The sequence below is a fragment of the Sorghum bicolor genome, chromosome 1 (assembly GCF_000003195.3).
Source record: "Sorghum bicolor cultivar BTx623 chromosome 1, Sorghum_bicolor_NCBIv3, whole genome shotgun sequence".
In the NCBI taxonomy this organism is placed as follows: Eukaryota; Viridiplantae; Streptophyta; class Magnoliopsida; order Poales; family Poaceae; genus Sorghum; species Sorghum bicolor.
Genome location: NC_012870.2, coordinates 7,147,888 through 7,169,299, shown reverse-complemented (window position 1 = coordinate 7,169,299; position 21,412 = coordinate 7,147,888). Strand labels below are relative to the sequence as shown.

Here is a 21,412-nt window from a genome sequence, read left to right as displayed (position 1 = left end):
TAGAGGGGAGCAAGGTCGCCAGCGGGCGAGGTAGAAGAGGAAGGAAGCAGGGTCGCTGAATCACAAGAAAGGAGGACGAGCAGATGCGCCAGCCGCCGAGCTCGCGGTGAAGGTGGACGACGAGCTCGTGCGATTTGGTCCTTCGTGCGCCCACCTCACCGAGGTTGAAGGGCACTAGGCCGTGCGAGGTGGTCCTTCGTGCGCCCACCTTGCTCCTCTGCGCGGACGTCTAGCTCCTCCTCCACCACTGCTTCAAGCTCAACACATCGCTCGTGGAGCACTCCTCGATTTCCACCGAGCTCCACCGTGTCCTCCTCGTGGTTGCAGCGCAAGCCCACGCCAGCGATGGTATGGAGCGAGATAGAGCCCATGATGGGGCAGCAGAGGGTGGAGGAGGGGCATGCTTGCGCGACCGACGGGGTGAAGAAGGAGATGACCAGAGGAGCATACTCGCGAATGAGGGGGTGAGTGGACTCGCGCTCGAGCCTAGCGCAAGCTTGACTCCAGCGAGATCTTCAAGTCTTGTGAATCTGGACATGAAGATCTCGCTCAGACTGGTCTAAGAGGACAATAAAAATGTGCGGTACTAGGGTCGAAGTGTATGTTATCAGGATAATTTGCACAAGCCATTTCACTACTTTGGACAAGGATGTTCTAAAATTTACTATTGGTCCATTTGGGTCCGCTGAATTGAAAATCTTTCTGGCATCATCGAATAAGCATGCTAGATAATGCTCTTTCCACTTAGCTGATGGTGTCGTGGCTGTCCAACGGTTCCAAGGATGCACACAACAGGTAACTGCTTTGGATGAGGAGGGCATCAAGCGGGTAAATATAAATAGTAAAAATAGGGAGCGTTGCTCGGTTGCACTTTGAGGCAGTGCTGCTGTGGCTGATGATGACTGCTTAGGAAACCAGCAGCCGAATTATAATTTAGGGCGGTGGAGCTTCACTTCTCAATTCTTAAGCTTCACTCCTTATTCTTCGAAGAAGTGATTCTGATGAAGAGCAAAGTGAAGAGCAAGTGAAAATCAATTCTATAGCGATTATTGTGAGAAATAAATGGAAAGCAGCGGAAAGCGATGGATACCGGTTTTTAAGCTCCTAACTCACAGTATAAATGGAGAAGTGATTCTCTTGAGCTTCCCACGAGAATCCAGTTGCATTTGAAGTACTTGGTAGAGCTTTGCGGAAGATGAGAGTGAAACAGAGGCTAAGAGCTGTGCCAAGGGGCCCTAGATTCAATCTAAGGCTATCTCCAATAGAAGACTCATTTCGGAACCCAAACCTAAAATGGGTCTTCAACACAATACTTATAGCCTCCAACAGAGTACCCATACAGAAGACTCATTTTGGGTATTAGGAGAGGCATAACCAAAATTTGGGTATTCTCTCTCTTCGAGACCCATTTGCAGAGAGTGTTGTCTTTTAGGTCTTGTTGTTGGAGAATACTAAAAATAGGTATGGAACCTTTTACTTGTAGCGCTAGCTAAAGGATCAATGAGTCTTGTATTTTGGGTGACGATTGTTGGAGATAGTCTAAGATCTTATTTAGTTACAACCGAAATCCATTTTTTTTTTAAGATTTTTTATCACATTGAATGTTGCAGCACATGTACAGAGCATTAAATATTAACTAAGTACATATTCTTTTGTAATTTACAAAACGAATCTTTTGTGCCTAGTTAGTTTTAATTGGACAATAATTACTAAATATATAAATAAAAATGCTACGGTATAACTAAACGAGGCCCCATTCTAGAGATCGAAACGGGCTTTGAGAGTAAAACTTGGCCTTCCCAAAAATGGAAGCATTCATAAAACTTGGCCTTTCCAAAATGGAAGTATTCACATTTTGCCTTGCCGAAACTGTCACCTTTTATTCTGTTTTCTAGCCTTACATACAATGTATGCGCAAAAACAAATTAAACCTGGATGGAATTCCCTTGTGGCAACCCTGAGGCTCTGGCCTGCAGGAGATCATCGATCAAGCGGTTTACGTCACGCCAGGACAAGCCATCCTCACCTACAGCGGCGCGCGCGCGCTCCGCTAGTTCCCCGGCCCTGGCCTTCAACCTGTCGCGCTGCTCTCCGCCGTCCATGAAACCGGCGACGGCCCGCGCGATTGCCTCCGCCGGCACGGTCTCAGCATCCTCGGGCCTCTCGCTGCGCCTGCCGCCGTCCCAGACGCGCGCGCCGAACGTGGCCACCTCGGTGACCAGCCGCTCGTTGATGAACTGCTCGAACACCAGCGGCCACGTTAGCACCGGCACGCCGGCGGACGCGGCTTCGAGGACCGAGTTCCAACCGCAGTGCGTCAGGAACGCGCCCACCGACGGGTGGGCCAGCACCGCCAGCTGCGGCGCCCATCCGCGGACGACCAAGCCACGGTTGGCGACGCGCTGCTCCCAGCCCTCCGGTGCCCACTGGTCGCTGGAGTCATGGCAGCGGACAACCCAAAGGAATGTCTGGTCCGACGCCTCGAGCCCCAAGGCGAGCTCTCTGCTCTGAGTCACGGAGAAGTCGGCCCAGCTCCCGAAGCAGACGAACACTACCGACCGCCTCGGTTTGGTGGACAGCCAGTCCAGGCAGTCCACGTTGCCGTCGCCGCCGCGGTGCAGGGTGGAGCGCGATGGCAGTCCCAGGGGCCCGACGAAGTAGGCGCGGCGCGCCTCCACGCGTCTGAACTCCTCGCAGTAGGGCTGCTCTAGGTCGACGAAGGTGTTGACGATGACGCCGAAGCCAGCAAGCTGGCACGCTCTCTTCCGCTCCCACCATTTGGAGAGGTGGTCGTCCTGGACCAAGAAGTTCGGGAGCTCGGACACCGGGATGGCGATCTCCTTCCCGGGCAGGCCAGGCACGGACAGCACCGTCCCAGGGGCGGCGGAGCTGGTCCGGATGATGTCGGACCGTATGGTGAACAGGCTGTTCATGGCGAGCAGCGCGAAGATGCCGACAGGGTGGAACGTGAGGCGCGGCACGCCGAGCTCGGCGGCGACCTCGTTGGTCCACCAGAACGGCACGTCGGCGACGATGGCGTCGGGGCGGTGGTCCCGGAGAAGCGACTCGTGGGACGGCTGCACGATCTCCATGGCGCGGTACACACGCCACGCGTCGTGCGCGGCGGCGGTGGTGAGGCACTCGACGCCCTCGCCGAGGCCGACGTCCGGGAACGGGTAGCAGAGCACGCGCACGGCGTGGCCGGCGGCGGCGGCGCGCGCCACGGTGGGCGCGATGAGGGCCGCGTTGGCCGGCGTCACGACCATGGTCGCCTCCACCTCCGTGGTCCTTGCCGCGGCGACGCGGCACGCCAGGTCGGTGTGCGGGATGAGGTGGCCCCGGATGAAGGAGGGTAGGAAGAACACCCTCAGCCTCCTGCCCGCACCCGCCACGGCCGCGGTGTCGACTGCGGCGGTCATGGAGACCGCAGGACGCTCTGCAGCGCGACACTGGTGGAAAGGCTACGACGAGCGTTGTTTTGTACTGTAGATCCCTTTCTTTCGGGTCTCGGCACCCGTTTCCTCCCGTCCCTGGTGCAAGAGCGTGCCGTCGTGAGAATAGCTGTTGGAAGCCATCAACACACACATCACACATCAGCAGACATGCAAGCCGCCCCAAGAATAGCTGGTGCTGGGGCAGCGGATCCGATCTGCGTATCCATGGTAAAGGTGAATGGTTTCGTGATCCATGTGGGACGCCAGCGACATGCACTGAGAAACTTGAGACCATATGTTATATGTACACGTCCGCCGATCCGATGTAACGCTGCCGCCGGCTTCGTTTGTGGAACCCAGAGATTCCTTAACTTGCAAACAATGGTGGTTTGGGGTGGATAACGAATTAGCGCCTCACTCGCATAGTCAGGATGCAGTCGTGCAGACACGGTTTCCAATCCAGACAGATCAAGTATTAAAACCTGCTAGTACTCTCCACATGGGCGGATAGGTATGGTTGCGAACAGCACGGCAGCAATGCGATCAATCCATAAACATATGGCCACAGGGCACATGAAAACCAAATGAAGTGCTACAGAGTATGCAAGACAAGTAAAGAGCATGGATTTTAAGTTCAGGGGAACCAGCAACAGCAGCACAGCAGCGATTCTTGTTGCTCCGTCGTGGCACTGGTAGGTTACTCCTCCTTTACGGCCTTCGCCCCGAACACCACCTCGGCGCCGTGCCGGAGCACCTCGGGGTCGCGGCAGATCCTGGCCGTCGCCTCCGCGGGCAGCGTCACCACCACGTCCCGCGCCTCGCCGCCCTCGGCCGCGGGCAGGACGAGCACCAGGCCCTCGCCGGCGGCCCCGCCCACGCGGCACGACACGCGGGCCGGGGGCACACCGGCCTCGAACTCGGCGCCGTACATGAGCACGTGGTCCAGCGCCGCGCAGGTCAGCTCCGGCCCGTACATCTGGAACGGCGCGGCGGCGTCGCCCTCCTGCTGCTGCCGCGCGTGGAGCCACTCCAGGGCGCGCCACAGGTCGTCCTCCGGCACGCCGGCGACGTGGCGGTCCAGCGCCGCGGCCACGGCGGGCAGCCCGGACGCGAGGTCGGCGCGCGCGCGCGCGAAGTGGACGGAGCTGCCGTAGTAGCCCAACGGCAGCGGCGCGTACATCCGCTTGCGGAAGTCCAGCGCCAGCGTGAGCTCCCCCTCCCCGTCGGCGGCGCCGGTGATCCGGAGCCAGAAGAGCGCGGCGAGCGCCGCGAACGGGGTGGTGCCAGGCTCCAGGGTGGAGAGCAGCGCGCGCACCGCGGAGGCCGGGAAGTGGAACGTCGCGGAGGACATGGCGGTGGCATCGGTGCTGGCGGGGGAGACGGCGCTGGCCTTCTCGGCGAGCAGAGGCGGGGGAGGGGGCGGCGAGGTCGGGGAGACCGCCAATGCCGGCGCGTGGAGGAAGGGCGGGTAAGGGCTGGTGGTCCGGCGGTGCGCGGCAGCCCAGGCGTGGAAGAAGAGCGCGGCGGCGGTGGGGTCGTTGTGGATGTGGGTGCAGCTCAGCCCCAGCGCGTACGACTTGTCGGCGAACTCCGTCAGCTGCATCCATAGACATGATCACCAAAGAAAATTAATTAAGCAGAAATGTATTATCAGGTTCGCGTCTCTGGTCCTATACTGCATCTGCAGCTCCTGCATATACGGGTTCACTCTTCAGTGATGCAGCCATGTGACGCAGTCAATTGATGCCCCAACTGGATAACGGTACAAGAGCACAAGACATTTAATTCTGGATCTGTTCCTACCGAATTAATAAGTAATAATCTCTCACGTTCCAAATTACAAGACATTACAAGAATTTTCTAAAAGCCAAAATATTTTAAGTTTAATCAAAATTATAGAAAAATACAACAATTTATAACATCAAATAGGTTTATTATAAAAATATAATTAATAAAAAATTCTAATGATACTTAGTTGGTATCATAAATATTATTATCTTATCATATAAATTTGGTCAAACTTGAGATCTTTCGACTCTCTAATATTTTTGAAATGTCTGGATAACCAAACTCTACTCAACAGCCGAGCCATCAAACTAATCAAGGCAACAGAACGCGCGCTCCTGCTGCATGCTGAATTAGCTCACCAAATTCCACCAAGCAGAGTTAATGAGCTATGATGAGATTGATTAAGTAGTTGGTCAAGGATACCTGGACGTAGAACGGAGACCAGATGTAAGGATCGGGCCCCAAGGGCTCGTAGTAGAGGAGGTCCATCTCCTCGTCGCCGGTCGCCGTGGCGAGCCACTCGTCGAGCGTGACGCCGGCCCTGGCATCCACCATGCGCACGCCGGCGTCGTTGCACTTGACGACCCAGCCCCGGTGCGCGTGCGCGGCGTCCGCGCTGCCAGTGCCAGCCCCGTCGCTGCCTTCGCCGCGCGTGAGCCGGCCAGTCATGGCCGGGTAGAGCGACAGCACCTCGGAGAGCGACTCCTTGAGCTGCTCCCGGTCCAGGCCCGGGGCGGCGCGGAGGTAGAGCACCACGTGCACCGTGTGCCGCTCCATGGCGTTGTCCAGGGGCGACAGCGCGTGCGTCTTGCCCGGCCTGACGGGCGTCACCGACGCCGCCGTCGACTTGGCGAACCGCGTCACGCGGCTGCCCGGCCCCGTCGCCAGCCCCGCCGCCACCGTCATCGCCGCCGAAGGCATCACCGATCTGCGCGCTACAGAGCACACTAGGGAGGCAGATCGCGAGATCAGTCAGATCTTACTGCTGCTCGACCTTTTTGCGGGATGGATTGGGGCTGGCTGGTTGGGGATTTAAGGTGGCAAAGGTGGGCAGGGTTTAGCTGCTGGTAGTTGAGCGCATTAACGAACTTTTGAATTCGTAGGTCACGTGGCGGCTCATGTATGGACAGGCAGTATTACAAGTGTCAGATTGGTTGGTGGGTGGTAGGGGCGTCCGGGGCATTAGATGGCGGCTTCAAGCTTCAATAGTTTAATCTATTATTTTTTCTATAAACCTAAGTTATTATTATTATTATTTCTTTCATCCTAAATTATAAACATTCCAAAAATCTTGTAAAGTTAAAAAAAATCTCAAATCTGTATAAATTTTATATGATAAGATAATAATAACTAAATATCATTAGATTTTTTATTAATTATATTTTCGTAATATAACTATTTGATGTTATAAATTTTTATATTTTTTCTATAATTTTAATCAAACTTAAGATGTTTTGAGTTTCTAAATTTTTTAAAATGTCTTGTAATTTAAAATGGAGAGAGTATACTTAGTATTTTTCAACAAAATTCTTTCGATCGAGTCTTTCTTTTTTTTCAGAGCATCAGAGAAGCGAAGTCCGAAGAGATGTGTGTCCAACTTTCGGATAGACCTGGTAATGGATAAAAAATTATCCAACTACGAGAAGCCCGAGTCCATTCAATCCATTTTACACAGCAAAAGAATCCAATCCAATACAAAGGTGAAATATCCACCCAATTATCCAATCTCTTTAGAAGATGACGTCTATGATAATGACGAGCGCAGAGCTTCGCCGAATCTATCATTCAACGATGTTACAATTAATCAGCCAAAACAAGGCGGCGCCTCGAGCAGACTGCGGTGGAGGAAGCTTATCTCCAAAAATTCTCCATCCGCTGGTGGAAGATGCATGACAGCCTTGAGGAAGGTGAGCATGCTCTACTCGTCGCCTCGTCGGATTGGATGCGTTCCTCAGCGACCTGCCGGAACTGCTCTGCTTCTATCCCGGTACGAGTTACAGAGCGGAGCCGGAGGTGGGAAGAAGCTCGGCGGGATCGTCGGGACCGACCCTGGATGCTCGGAAATGGCGCAGGCGTCCTCCAACATCAGCCGCGGCAGTGCCGCCGGAACTCCGCGCGGAGGACGACGCCAGCTGCTGCTCAATGGCGGCGAGGCATGCGGCGCCGGCAGCCTTGACCGATGGTGAGCACTGGCGCCGGCGCGCCCGCAGCCAAAGACCGCTGAGGTTTAAGTAGCACTGTAGCAGTGTACGGGGGAGAGCAGTAAGCAAGAGCAATGGCATGGCTCCAGTACCTAGTTGCCATGGTGTCAAACTGTCAATATCCTTGGAGGTAGTGAGCTGTTAAGCTATTTTCCCCTCCTTTCATAAAGACATAAATTAGGTTGAAACTGTAAAATGTAGCTTATTGCAGTTTCTTCCTCATTTCTCTCTCAACTATGTATGAAGTAGTTGGTGAAGCTATTTTGCCAAACACTTTCTCCAAAACAGCTCAACTTCGGGACTGTTTGGTACAGCTCACAACAGCTTCATGGGCTGTTGTGAGCTGTTTTTTTTGCCAAACACTTGTTTCCAAAACAGCTTCATGGGCGAAACAGTTTTTCCTCTCCTCTCACAAAGACATAAGTTGGGATGAAACTGGAAAAAGTAGCTTATTGCAGTCCTCATTTCTCTCTCTCAACTATGTATGATGTAGTTTGTGAAGCTATTTTACCAAACACTTTTTCCAAAACAGCTCAGCTTCATCCAGAAAGGCACTCATGAAGCTAGTTTCTTACTAGTGAAGTTGAGTTGCGCCAAACAAGCCCTTCATCTAGAAAGTCACTTATAAAACTATTTTGTAAAAAAAACAGCTTTACTAGTGAAGTTGACCTGTGCCAAGCCCTATTCTCCTGTGCACATTATTATTGGCCTGATTCTCACCCACTCGTAGTCCAATCTAACATGATTATTGGCCTGATCTCCGGTGCACATTACGACGACGGTGACCATGATCTTGAGCGTGCCGAAGCTGAAAAGAAGTTCAGAGAATTGGACGCCGATATGCACAAGTAAAGCATTCTAATAATAATTTGACAAGTTTATGAAATAGTAGAGTTAACCTATATATTTTTTTTTAAAAAAATGGTTTTGCAAGATTTTATCCTTTTTTGAAGAAGCACGCTCTGTACTGCAGAGGCAGCAGAGCCTCACTACAGTGGATTTCTCATATGCTACTGTGACATGCCAAGTGTTTGATGAAGGTGGTGGTCACATCAAAGTATTAAGCTTCCTGAAAAGTGACCCGTCAAGAACTCTGTTGAATAAGTCTGCAAAAAGTTTGTCGTAAGAATCAAAGTCTGAAAGTAACTGTGTCAAAAAAAAAAGTCTTAAAGTAACCAGAAAAAAAAGGAAAGAAGTCACTAATCAGAATATGGTGGCATAGGCGTGCGCTGTTCTGATTTTGATGACCATCTGAAACGAACAGGGCGTATCTAGCAACTAGATTTACTTTCCTTGTTTCTTACTTAATTGCGATTAAGCTTATTGGCATAGGCTGATGTTAACCAAGACGGAAAATTATCGCTCGAGGAGATGCTAGATGACTACATATCCTTTACAGCAATGATGAAGTTGATAGTGATTCCGCGACGAGCTACGAGCCAGCACAGAGATATGGAAGGATCGGAGGAGATTCTTTACTTTCAAATAGGAGTTCGCAGCCAAAAGAAATGAAAAATGTACGGCAGACAATCAACTGCAAGATCAATTTAGTTCATCGTGACCCACTGTCTGTTTTACGGCATTTTTCATTAAAGAAACTTTAGGTTTTGGAACTGTCATCTCCAACCCCATCTAATATTAAGTTCCACACGAATACACAATAGATGGCCAATACAAAGGTAACAACTAACAGGGTACAGTAGGTTCACGAATTGCCCAAAAAAACTGATGAACCATGTACGATTGGAGTTACTTTCACTAACAGTAACACACCATTGATGTTCAGCACAATTCTTCTTCTTCTGACTAAAGCAATACATGTATCTCCCAGCTCTAATACTACAACGACGTACGGCAGATGTCGAGACAAACAACTTGTCTAATTTCCCACACTTCATACAAAGACACTAGATATACCATATGTCCCCATGCATAAAGAAAAAGCACATGACCAAGTGCGGTATGGGCTTTACGATACAGGTAAGGTATCATGTTTCTTGGCAGATGACACTTGGCATATCCGTCTATTCGTGTTGTCAGTTTGCCGGGTTCATAAAATACCAGTTCGAAGGGCACAAGTCCTGTGCTATGTTCCCACATCCTCATCCTTGATCTGAAGATCAGCATGATGCAATGTCTTCTCTTTCACAAACGGCAGCACAGGGGAGTGTTGTTTGCCCTTCATTGTCCTGAACATGGTAGAGGCAGTTAAGTTCAGTTCATTAGGCTAAAAAATCTAATGGCCCAGGAGATTGTGGCTGAACTTTGAAGCTCTATGGTGCCATGGTATGCTGAAATACTGACAGCATCAATCAATCAAGTGTCATAATGAGCATAGACAACATGTTTTCTATTTAATGTAGTTTAATATGCAAACAACTGAATGCACTTCATTTTCAGCTATATGATTAGACTGACACCTATTGCTCCACGTTACTCATCAAATAAATCTGCCATGAATAGTAGAACACAAAGGAATACAGTAATTCCAGTTTACCTTAGCATTCAGATCTGCATTTGCTTTTGCAAGAGCCTCAACAGCACTAAGATGGCCACAATCAACAGCCCAGTGCAACGGAGATCTACCTTCAGTATCTGAAGATAGTACCATATACAAACCATGTTTGAATGAATTATGCTTATAAGCATAACATAAGCATTACATGGTTTATAGTTTGCAAACACAAACCTCTCGCGTTGACTTCCACACCATCTGACAGAGGCTTCACTATGTCATCATTTGCTCTTTCCCTCGCTGAAACATGGATGTCACCAAGTTCTCTGCATATACATTTAAGTTTGTTCCAATTAAAAACAGTAGGCTAAGGTAGGTAACATTTATAGCGTAAACACTTCTGAAGAAGACACCCATGAGGTAAACACCACTTACGAATCATTTCCTTCCTCTTCCTCGTACATCAAACTGAGGTCCCGTGGGCCCCTTGCAGAAGCAATGCTATCTTCATCTTTCCCTTTCTGACATTATTATGTGATGGATAAGCCAACACTGTCACGAGGATCATTGTACACACTGCTGCAAGAGTGAGGTGAATAAGGAGATATCGAACTTACCGCACTTGCACCTGCATCCCAGTTAGGGAACAGCTCCTGAACAATTGTGATGTACTCTTGCATAGCTTCTTCTCTAGGCATAGCACCCAACTTATGCCAAGCATTCCTGGCATATTCAGAACACATATGGACAATGTTAAACTGAAGTAAGTTTTTCAAAATCAACAAGCACAGAGTAAAGCCAACTACCAAATCCGCGTTCGTAGAAACCCTAGGGAATAGAAGAGGCGGAGAACTCACGTCGTGGTCGACGCTGAGGAGGGAGAAGTTGCGGAGATAGATGCGGGGGTGGCGGCCGAGGCGGAGGTGGCGCCGAAGAGCGACACGTCGTGGGGCGGCGGCTCCGAGACGGCGGCGAGGCGGAGCGGCGGTGCCGAGACCGCGGCGAGGCGGAGTGGCGGCGCCGAGACGGCGGCGAGGCGGAGCGGCGGTGCCGAGACGGCGGCGAGGCGGAGCAGCGGCTTGCGGTTACTCGCGAACGAGGCGGAAGCGTGAAGGAGCAAGGCCAGCCCCACCGCTGGGTCGTCGTTGTCGCCGCGTTCGTCCTGGACGCAGGCGCCTCGGTGGCCGGGGTCGGGGAGGTGGACGTAGTTGAAGAACCACCCGCGGCGCGGCAGATGCCACAACGCTGGCAGGCGAGGACGAGTGCGTTGCGGCTACCGCCAGCGCCACCATTCGTCAGCACGCTTGATCGGCCTTCCGCCCGCGCTTCTTCCTCGGGTAGTACTATCACAGTCGAGGGCGCTGCCGCGTTCGCCGCCTTCGCCTTCGTCGTCGATTCCTCCGTTGGCTTCGTCGTGTTGTGAGGTTTTTTTTTTTTTCAAACACTTATTTCCAAAAACAGCTTCCCCTCCTCTTACAAAGATATAAGTTGGATGAAACTGGAAAAAAGTAGCTTATTGCAGCTTCTCCCTCATTTCTCTCTCTCAACTATGCAAATAACTAAAAAGCCCGAATTAAACTAGGTCTTGTTTAGTTCGCAAAAATTTTCAAGATTCCCTGTCACATCGAATCTTTGATCGCATGCATGAAACATTAAATATAGACGAAAATAAAACTAATTGCACAGTTCATCTGTAATTTGTGAGATAAATCTTTTGAGTCTAGTTACTCTATGATTGAACAATGTTTGTCAAATAAAAACAAAAGTGCTACAGTGCCAAAAACGAAAAATTTTGTGAACTAAACAAGGCCCTAGCTTCAACACCTGTTTGCCCTGTACGCCCTCCACACCCGAGATGGGTTTCACACATCACTAGAACTATTGGGCTGTTCATTATGGGCTGGGCTAGCCTGCTGCTGCTGTTGGGCTGGCTACAAAAGTTCCTTACCCAGGGGCCTTTTTGACGAGGCCTACAAGATGCAGGCCCAAATTCGGTCCATCTTGCACGGCTGTCGCGAAGCGCGTCCGAGACTTGCGAGTCACCGAGTCCGAGTGGACGTCTGCGGTCTGCCTATATACGGCGTCTGCCAATCGTATCCTAGCTAGGGCACAGGGGTTTGGGAGAAAGAAGAAAGCGTCGGCGACTCGAGCTGCCGCCGGCCGGACCGCACGCAGGCCGCCAGCGTTTCAAGTGGTTGTTCTCCTATCCAGTCTCTGGACGTACGCCCCTCTATTCGGTAATTTTGCGTAACTCCCAATCTTGTGTATTTTGTTCCTGTTTGTGTGATGACGATCTTGCCACGGAATTAGTAGTGCTTTTGATTTTGGAGTAAATTGTTCCGCACACCACTTCTTGGTAGGTATACGTGCGATTGCGGAGTTCGAATTCTGGTGTATCCATACTTTATACGCCCCTGAATCTGTGTTGACTGTTCGTAGCCCCAAAACATCATGCATGGCCGCATGGATGCTTCTTTAGTGTGAGAAATATCGAATAGCCATAACCCACTTTGAAGGTGATGTTTATAAACTTTGGTTCACACGCTAGACACATATAGCGACAGTTTGAGACGACATCAGGCATGGACATGGCGATGCAAGGGCCATCTAGCCTGAATGGTTGAACTCCTAGGCCGGTGCATGGTTTTGCCACCAGAGCTAGAGGTACGTACCGTACCGCCCAACCCAAGTCCTCAGGTATCCCACGGCCATAGCCCCAGCCGTATTGTGCCCCTGATGCCTTGGCAGAAAGCAACCAGACTCACCTAAATTGGAGCAGAGATTGGAGTATTTATATTTTGCTTGGACATGGACTCAGCCACTACGTCTTAGTGACAGTAGTGGCAAGCAGGCGAAGGACAATTGCATGTAGTGGCATGGAAGGAACATGAGTTTTTCTAGTGGAGATTTTAATCTTTTCTAGTGGCCATACATGGAATTATATCTTAACTTTTTTTGGTGAGGTTATATATCTCATCACAGGCTTTGCTTAATGATGTGTGCAGGTCATCAAGGACAAGGTTTAGGATGCCTCGAATTGGGGATCCAGATGCAAATTCGCTCCATAAAGTTACTTGGGAGTTTCTATTTCTTTTTGGTAGCACCGCAGTGTGCTATTTTCAACGCGAGTACATTAGACCTGGAAGACCAGACTTGCTTCCTAAGTTCATAGAATTTGGAGTTGGCTTGTTAGGACTTTGGGGTTTCGCGTATAGCGGTATATATCGATTCCTTGATGGAATTGATTCTCCTCGTGCACGACTGAGGAGGCGTGGTAGAAATAGAATATGATATAGCTAATGTTCATAGTGTATCTAATTCCAGACAGAAAATGATGTTTAATTTGCCTCAAACAAGGCTTCGACACAATATTGTATAAGCTAGCTTTATTTTGAAGCAAGCTAGGGAGTACAACTGTTCATGTTGATTTCTGTTTATTTATTATATATATCCGTATTACTACCTTCGGTGAAACTAGCTTATTTTCTTCAAAAATATCACGTATTTCCCCTATCCTAGAACAATGATACATCTAGACTTTACACCCTGTTTGGACGTCTAAATTGGAGCCTGGAATCGATGATTTGGAACTGTTGGCCGCCAATATTGCTGTTTGGATGTCGCTAGAATTGGGTATTGGAAAGACACCTGATTGAATACCGCGTGGTATCCATAACGCTTGCTCATGCCCTACATCGATTCAGAGATGGCAACATCGGTTTTGCCTACCCCTTCGCCCTCCCTCGAACAAAAACCAAGAAGCCCCATCTTCAGCTACGTTTCTGCCCCAACGGGTGACACGACGAAGTCCCCTACTGCCTCCTTCTCTAATTCCTCAGGGTCATCGCGCCGGAGCTCCTCGTTGAATCTTCTTCCTCAGGACTGGCACCCCCTATACCCTCGTATCCAATCTGGCGCCATCGGAAGTTGATTTGGCGACAACGGGTCTCGATTCGATGGTGCATAGTTTGATCCAACAACAACGGAGATCGATACAAAGAATGCTCTTCTGCTAATCAATGATATACCTTCATTACAAATTATAAGCCACTCTAATTTTTTTGGAGAGTCAAAGTATTTTGAGTTTGATCGAAATTGTAGATAGAATTACAAAGATTTATGACATGAAATATGTATACTATAAAAATTAATAAAAATCTATCTAATGATATTTATTTGGTATCATAAATGTTATTATTTTATTATATAAATTTAGTCAATCTTGAAATACTTTGGCTCTCGAATAAAGTTATAATGACTTATAGTTTAGAACGTAAGGATTATAACATATAGGTTCAATGTATCCCCTTTTAACATAGTTCACCTACACACATGAGAGATCAAGCTTGTCATTTAGGCACCCAAGTTTGATGGGGGCCAATGACTTTCTCAATAAGTGACTTTGGAACCTAAATTTGCTTAGGCCTATTCTTGTCAGGTGGACCTAAGAACATAGCTTTGATCTTCCCACTAGTGTCCTTTCTAAGCATGTAGTGAGCATTAAAGGGAAAGGGTCTAACATGCAAGAGGAGCTCACTTTGAAGATATTGACCACTTGTAAACTTTTGTTGACCAATAATGATATCATTTTTATCCATCTTGAGTCTCTTGTTTTCCTCCTTAATCATTTGTCATTCTCAAGAGTTATGTCATAGTCACCATCTGGCTTCTCAATGACAACCGCACCATTGGTTGATAGCTTTTCAATGTCTTTATTAAGCTTCTCATTCTTAATCATGACATAATCATCATAGGACTCGACCACAACCACTTGCTTGCCTTTGCTATTAGAAAACCTTGTTCAATGCTCTCCACAACCAAGTCATCACATGATTTAGCTATACCCACTTTGACAACATTGTTAGTAGCATCAAGTGTTTCATTGAATAAAAGATCATATGAAAGCACAAGGTTGTCATCATTGAGCCCTAGGTGTGCCCCTGAAGTTTATCATGTTTTTATCTAAGCTCTTTGTGTGAGGTTTTTTGCTCCTTGAGGGTGGATGACACAACCTTGTTTTCGTTTCTAAGCTTATCACTAGACTTTTCCATTATGTCATACTTAGCTCGAAGAGTTTTGTTCACAAGTTTAGCTTTCTATTTTTACCTTTTTCTTTCTCGTGACTTGTGTGGGTACAATGAACTCATCATTATCACTACCACTACTATCTAGGTGTGTAGATGATGATGGAGGTGGTGATAGCAGAGTAAGAGATGTTCCAATAACAAGCACAACCACCTTCTCTCCTTTATCATCTATCATTGGAGGATGAGCCAATCACAAACAATGTAAGCCTTGGCATTATTCTTCTTCTTGTGGAATTTCTTCGTCTTGACATCCTTCTTGTATGTCTTATCTTTCTTCTTTTCTTTGTCATCATTACCACTTGTGTCTTTCTTGTCCTTGTTCTTATTCTTGTATTTTCCTTTCTTGGGATATGGACACTAATGAGCTAGACGACCAAGCTTGCCACAAGTATAACAATTCATTTGCTTAATTTGTTTCTTCTTGCTACTTGTGAAGAACTTCTTCTTTGGATGAAACTTGATTTCCTTCTTGCTGAGACTTTTGAGCATCTTGGTGGTGTTCCTCACCATGAAAACAATCTTCGCATCACCACTTTCATCATTACTTGAGCTCTCAATAACGTTCTTGACTTTGCTTTTGCCCTTATTCTCTTGGCTAGCCTTTAGTGCCAAGTCTTTCTTCTTGTTGTAAGAAGAGCCATCTAAAGGAGTGTTGTGCTTGTTTATCTCATAAGCACCAATCTTCCCCAATATTTGAGTTGGAGTGGTGGTGGAGAGATCAACTTATTGGAACATAGTGACAATGTGCCCATACTTCTCAATTGGGAGGACACTCAAGATCTTTCTCTCACAACATTAGGTTGTTCATTTATGTGAGTCTAAGCCCATTTACTTCCTCTACAAGGACATTCAAGCGAGAGTATATTTCGTTAGCACTTTCATGAGGAAGCATTTCAAAGGAATTTAACGTTTTCATTACAAGATGATAGTGTTCCCCGCGCTCATTCTTTGTTCCCTCATGGAGCGCACAAATGTCCAACCATAGTGCATGGGTGTCCTTGTGGTTTCGAACGCGGTTAAAGACCTCTTCACAAAAGGCCTCTAAAGATGGTATTTTTGGCCTTTGCATTATACTTCTCGTAATGCACCTCATCACCAACTAGGTTGGCAGGATCCTTAGGTTTTGGAAGTCCTTGTGTGGTGGCTCTAAACACACCAACTTTGGAAGAAGAGCACGACGTGGGTGTCGGGCACCGCGAGGAGTGCACGCAGGTTGAATTCAACCTTTTTTATGGTGATGATGATATTGAACTCCTTATCATGGTGGCTCATCACCACGATGCTCATCTTGGAGCCATAACAGTCCTCTAGTTCTGCCTTCGCCCGCTTGAGGACAGAGAGCGGGAGCACAGCCGGTCCTACCGCAAAGTTGTAGACGCTTTCAGCCATGGGGCAAGGACAATGATGTGAACGGGTGCGATGGGGTAGGGGCGGGGGAGGAGGGGCGGAGTGTTTGGGGTTGGGGACGTGGGGGTGGGGTACGGGCGGTGTGGGTCGAAGAGATGGGGATTAGGGAGGTGCGGGACATGCACGTGGTAATGGACGAGAGGGTGGACCATGTGTTCGGGCCAAGCAATTGCACGAAGATGGTAGTTACGAAAACTGACTGAGCGACACTTCCATAGCAGAAAGATATAGAGATATCGTGCACAAAGATACTGCAGCATAACAATAGACATTTTTGGGTACGAGAACCGACTGTGGGTCTGTGGCAAATGAAGCGACACTTCCATAGCAGAGAGATTTCGTGCACAAAGATACATGCATTACAAAACAACAGATATTTTTGGGTAGTTCTTAATGAAAACTTCGGCCGAGTGCATGTGGGAAGTCCATACTTTTATCCGCATATATAGATTGGCTCAAAGTTGGGCTGCTCCAAACCTCCAAATAGGTTTTTCAGGAATTCTTCACAGACTCATAGTATAAGGATGTGTTTCCTCTCATATTCCCCTCCGACGCACATATATACCCGTTCCGCTTTAGGGCCACCGCGCGCCGCCACATCTGTTGCCGTCCGTCGTCAGCAACCTACAAATCCTGTAAGCAAAACCACTACTATTATCAGTATGAGAATATTCCACATCTTAACTTTTTCTTGGCTCGTACTCGAGTTCGCATCAGTATATCTTGTCAGACTTAGGCATCGTCTCTACTCCCGACAACTATTACTTTATCTGGGTGTTGGTGGGATGGAATCTAATTAAATCATATACAATAAATAAACACTGAAAGTTCCTAAATAAAGCAACACATATAAATGGTTCTCTATAAAAGTTACAGAGTCAGGCTTGTAGTCTGAACCGTTTCTGCACCTCGAGTTCATCTGTGTTAATTTTTGGAAGTGGAGTGGACAAAAAGTTTTTTTTTCTGGCCTATGCATGCAGATCAATCGGACTTTATGATATAGTAATCTGAAGATTGTTATTATTGTCTGTCCTGTAGAAGACCCAGGTCGACCTTTTGGTTGTCCTTGATCTGGTGCTCAATTCTTAGATTAATAATCGTCCATATCTCTATTTACTGGTATTATATTATTTGAGTTAGTAGTATATATTTTAGTCTCGCTAAGTTAGTCAGCATGAGCAGTGCATACAAATTTGCTTTGAGTCTCTGACTAGGCTATAGTATAAACATGAGAAATCTGAATCATATTTATTGGTATTAATATCTGAAGCATGTGAAATTTGTCATTCTATGATTCCTGCGTTGTTTCTTTAAATATATTTGTGTGTGTGTGTGTGTATATATATATATATATATATATATATATATATATAGTATAAACATGAGGATCTTGTACTGCAGGTGCTATAGATCTCCAAGGAAATACAACAGTTGGAAACTGCAGCAAGCAGGATGCCTCGAGCTGGGGATCGAACAGCGTATTCGCTTCCTAGAATCGTCGCCGAGCTGGGATACCTTTCTTGTGTCGCCGTGTCATGCTACGTGGAGCGTGAGTACCTCAGAATAGACGGGCGACACATCCCTCCCCATCTTGTCAATTTGGCTGCGCTGCATATAGGAATTTTTGCTCTTGGAAAAAATATTATATTGTTAATCCTTGACAAAATAGATTCGCCCAATGCACGGGAGGACTGGAGAGATCGAAGGCTAAGATAGATCATCATATGTTTAGTCGCTTTTGGAATGGATGCGCAAGGACAAAGGACTACAATGGGGACGAGCATAATTGGGGAAGACCAAGCTGGTGCTCCATGTGAACTCTTTTACCACAACAGTAATTTCTGTATCGTTCATTAGCGTGTTTAGTCCTCGATTATATAGTCTATCCCCCTACTCCTATTGTCAAGCTCGGCCACCGAGCTCTAATAAAGTGATGTCTCTAGAACTCTACTGAAATACCTGTGTTAGAAGATAAAATAATCATAATAATAAAGTTTATGTTTCTTTGGACATACAAAATTTTTGGACTGTGTACTCCCTCCGTCTCAAAAAAGACTGGTGTTTTTTACTTGAAGACATCATCATGTCTGACTGCTCGTCTTATTCAAAATTTTTGTGCAAATTACAAAATAAACAAATCATTATCAAAGTATCTCTAATGATCAAATAAGTTTTATCAAAATAGACGATATTTATATAAAAAAATTTAATAAAACGAATGGTGAAACAAGATATTTGAAAGTCAACGACAACGGTCTTTTTGAGACGGAGGGAGTATGTGCCCAACAGCTCATGGTCCTGTTTGGAACTGCAGCGACCGACTGCGTGGGCACGGTAGCCCACCTATGGTTCCATGTCGGCGATATGGGGAATCAGCGATGCAGTTCATTCTCTAATTATTTGGTAGGATTCTTCTATTCCCGCTAACACCATCACGAGATAACTGAATTCAAATAGGGTATTTTGTGTTGGTTGATATATGCATGCAAGACATTAGTTCTAATAGGTCGAACTGTTGTTTTATTGGTTTGCTATCGGCTCTCCTCTTTCTCCATGACTTATTCAAAGTGCACTTAGATTCTAAGTGGGTTTTGGTGGATTAAATGATAATGTGATTAAAGAACCAACTTATTTTATGAGATGATATATAGGTGTTTAGTCCCATGTTAAGTTGAAAGTGATTGTGCTCATATTGAAGCAAACGACAGGTAAATGAGAAATGAGTCCAAGATCAATTGATGAAATGCTGAAATGACAAACACTTGGTGACAATGGAAAAGGACATGGTTTCATGATTATTAGGTAGTCTAAACGTTGGTAAATAAATCGCCGTGTCTCATTCCTTGGTTTGCCTTATATCTATATTATTTCTGTTTGAACACTTCTACTTTTGCTTGTGTTTATTTGTCTGTGTTTATTTTTTACTACAGAGACTATGTGAACCTATCGAGAAATACTCCTGCTACATCAAGCAGTTGGGTTTGAATTATAGCAAGAGGCGCCGGACAAAAACTAATTTGTCTGTATGTTTTCTAGAAAACCTTCTGAGCCCATTGACAATCACAACAGTACCAGATACGATTTTTTTTAAAAGACAGTACTACCAGATAATGCCGCATCCACTGTTGTTCATGCGTTGCTTTGCCCAGAGAAAAATCTCGATAAATTAGGTCTTGTTTAGATTGAAGATGAAAAAATTTTAGGTGTCACATCGGATGTGTCGGAAAGATGTCGGGAGGGGTTTTTAGAGACTAATAAAAAAACAAATTACATAGCTCGTCTGAAAACTGCAACACAAATCTATTAAGCATAATTAATATGTCATTTGCACATGTGGGTTACTGTAGCACTTAAGGCTAATCATGGACTAACTTAGCTTAAAAGATTCGTCTCGTGATTCTCAACCAAACTGTGTAATTAGTTTATTTTTTTATTTATATTTAATATTTCATGCAGGTGTCTAAAGATTCAATTGGATGGATGAAATTTTTTTTTGGTAGGAACTAAACAGGGGTTAGGCTGGACACACGAAAAAGCGCAGGCGAACCCCAGAAGAAAACGCATTGCGGCGATACCCCCGCCGCTAGCAAAGGCAACGCATCTCTCCCGAGTCCCGACCCCCGTTCTCTCCTCCTCCAGAGTCCAGAGTCCACCAGACGGACAGGGACAGAGACGTGACTAAACGCGGCTCGCGCACCTGGACCCCACGCGTCAGCCTCCTGTCCTCGCCACGTCGGACCACCCGCACCGCCAAGGGACGGAATCGTCGCGAACCTTCACTCCCCCTCTCGCGCTATCCACCATTCCGCGCCTCCTTAAAGACCTCCCCGCCCGGCGAGCCATTCACCGCAACAAACACCAGCGCACAAGGAAAACGACCAAGAAGCCGTTCCCGTGAGAGCTCCGAGTGCCGGCCGCGTGTCCGCACCCGAGCAGTGAGAGGAGATCGATCGAGGGCGGTGAGGTGACAGAGGAACAGAGGAGGAGAAGCAGAAGATGTACTTCCGGCCGCCGCCCAAGGGCCCGGAGTGGTACGCCGGCGATGCGGAGACGGGGCAGGCGGCGCGGCCGCTGTACCCAATGATGCTGGAGGACCCGCGCCTGCGGTGGTCCTTCATCCGCAAGGTCTACAGCATCCTGTCCATCCAGATGCTGCTCACCGTCGCCGTCGCCGCCGTCGTCGTGTACGTCCGCCCCATCGCGCTCTTCTTCGTCTCCACGCCCGGCGGATTCGGCCTCTACATCTTCCTCATCATCCTCCCGTTCATAGGTAAGTACGCACGCGCTCGATTCGCTTCGATTTCGATTTGTTGATGATGGATGCAAATGTATTGCGTGCGTGTCGTCGTGCAGTGCTGTGCCCTCTGTACTACTACTACCAGCACCACCCGGTGAACCTGCTGCTGCTGGGCCTCTTCACCGTCGCCATCAGCTTCGCCGTCGGCCTCACCTGCGCCTTCACCAAAGGGGAGGTAATCCTGGAGTCGGCGATCCTGACGGCGGTGGTGGTGCTGAGCCTCACGGCGTACACCTTCTGGGCGGCGAAGCGCGGCCACGACTTCAACTTCCTGGGCCCGTTCCTGTTCGCCGCCGTCATGATCCTCATGCTCTTCGCGCTCATCCAGCTCTTCTTCCCGCTGGGACGCATCTCGCTGATGATCTACGGCGGGCTGGCGGCGCTCGTCTTCTGCGGCTACATCATCTACGACACCGACAACCTCATCAAGCGCTACTCCTACGACGAGTACGTCTGGGCCGCCGTCGCGCTCTACCTCGACGTCATCAACCTCTTCCTCTCCCTCCTCACGCTCTTCCGGGCGGCGGATTCGTGAGCACGGCTCTACTCCTACCTGCCTGCCTGCGCAGCCAGAGAATAATGATGTTGGATTTGGAATGTGCCTTGCCTTGCCCCGCCTCTGTTAATTGGTATCTGCTGGAATTCAGTTCCTCTGTAAAGTGAAATAATTGTTTTGGCTACGTGCTTTGCTTCGCTTCGAAGATTGTTTATTAATTTAATGGAACTTAGTAGTACTAACTTAA

General features: G+C 47.9%; 3 protein-coding genes and 1 pseudogene across 3 annotated transcripts; 1 reads left to right on the top strand and 3 right to left on the bottom strand.

Moving 5' to 3' along the window:
* On the bottom strand, nt 1,791–3,801 carry LOC8085951 (scopoletin glucosyltransferase). The gene has a single exon (XM_002463845.2). It carries the CDS (start codon nt 3,417–3,419, stop codon nt 1,926–1,928), a length of 1,494 nt encoding a protein of 497 aa, XP_002463890.2. The 5' UTR covers nt 3,420–3,801; the 3' UTR covers nt 1,791–1,925.
* Nucleotides 3,952–6,248, bottom strand: LOC8085950 (protein ECERIFERUM 26-like). The gene is made up of 2 exons (XM_002463844.2): nt 5,646–6,248; nt 3,952–5,031 (listed from the first exon to the last, which is right to left on the bottom strand). The coding sequence occupies exons 1-2, from the start codon at nt 6,141–6,143 to the stop codon at nt 4,132–4,134; spliced, it is 1,398 nt and encodes a 465-aa protein (XP_002463889.1). The 5' UTR covers nt 6,144–6,248; the 3' UTR covers nt 3,952–4,131.
* Nucleotides 9,136–11,772, bottom strand: LOC8085949 (annotated as a pseudogene).
* Nucleotides 20,218–21,412, top strand: LOC8060482 (BI1-like protein). Its single transcript, XM_002466428.2, has 2 exons — nt 20,218–20,642; nt 20,726–21,412. The coding sequence occupies exons 1-2, from the start codon at nt 20,369–20,371 to the stop codon at nt 21,202–21,204; spliced, it is 753 nt and encodes a 250-aa protein (XP_002466473.1). The 5' UTR covers nt 20,218–20,368; the 3' UTR covers nt 21,205–21,412.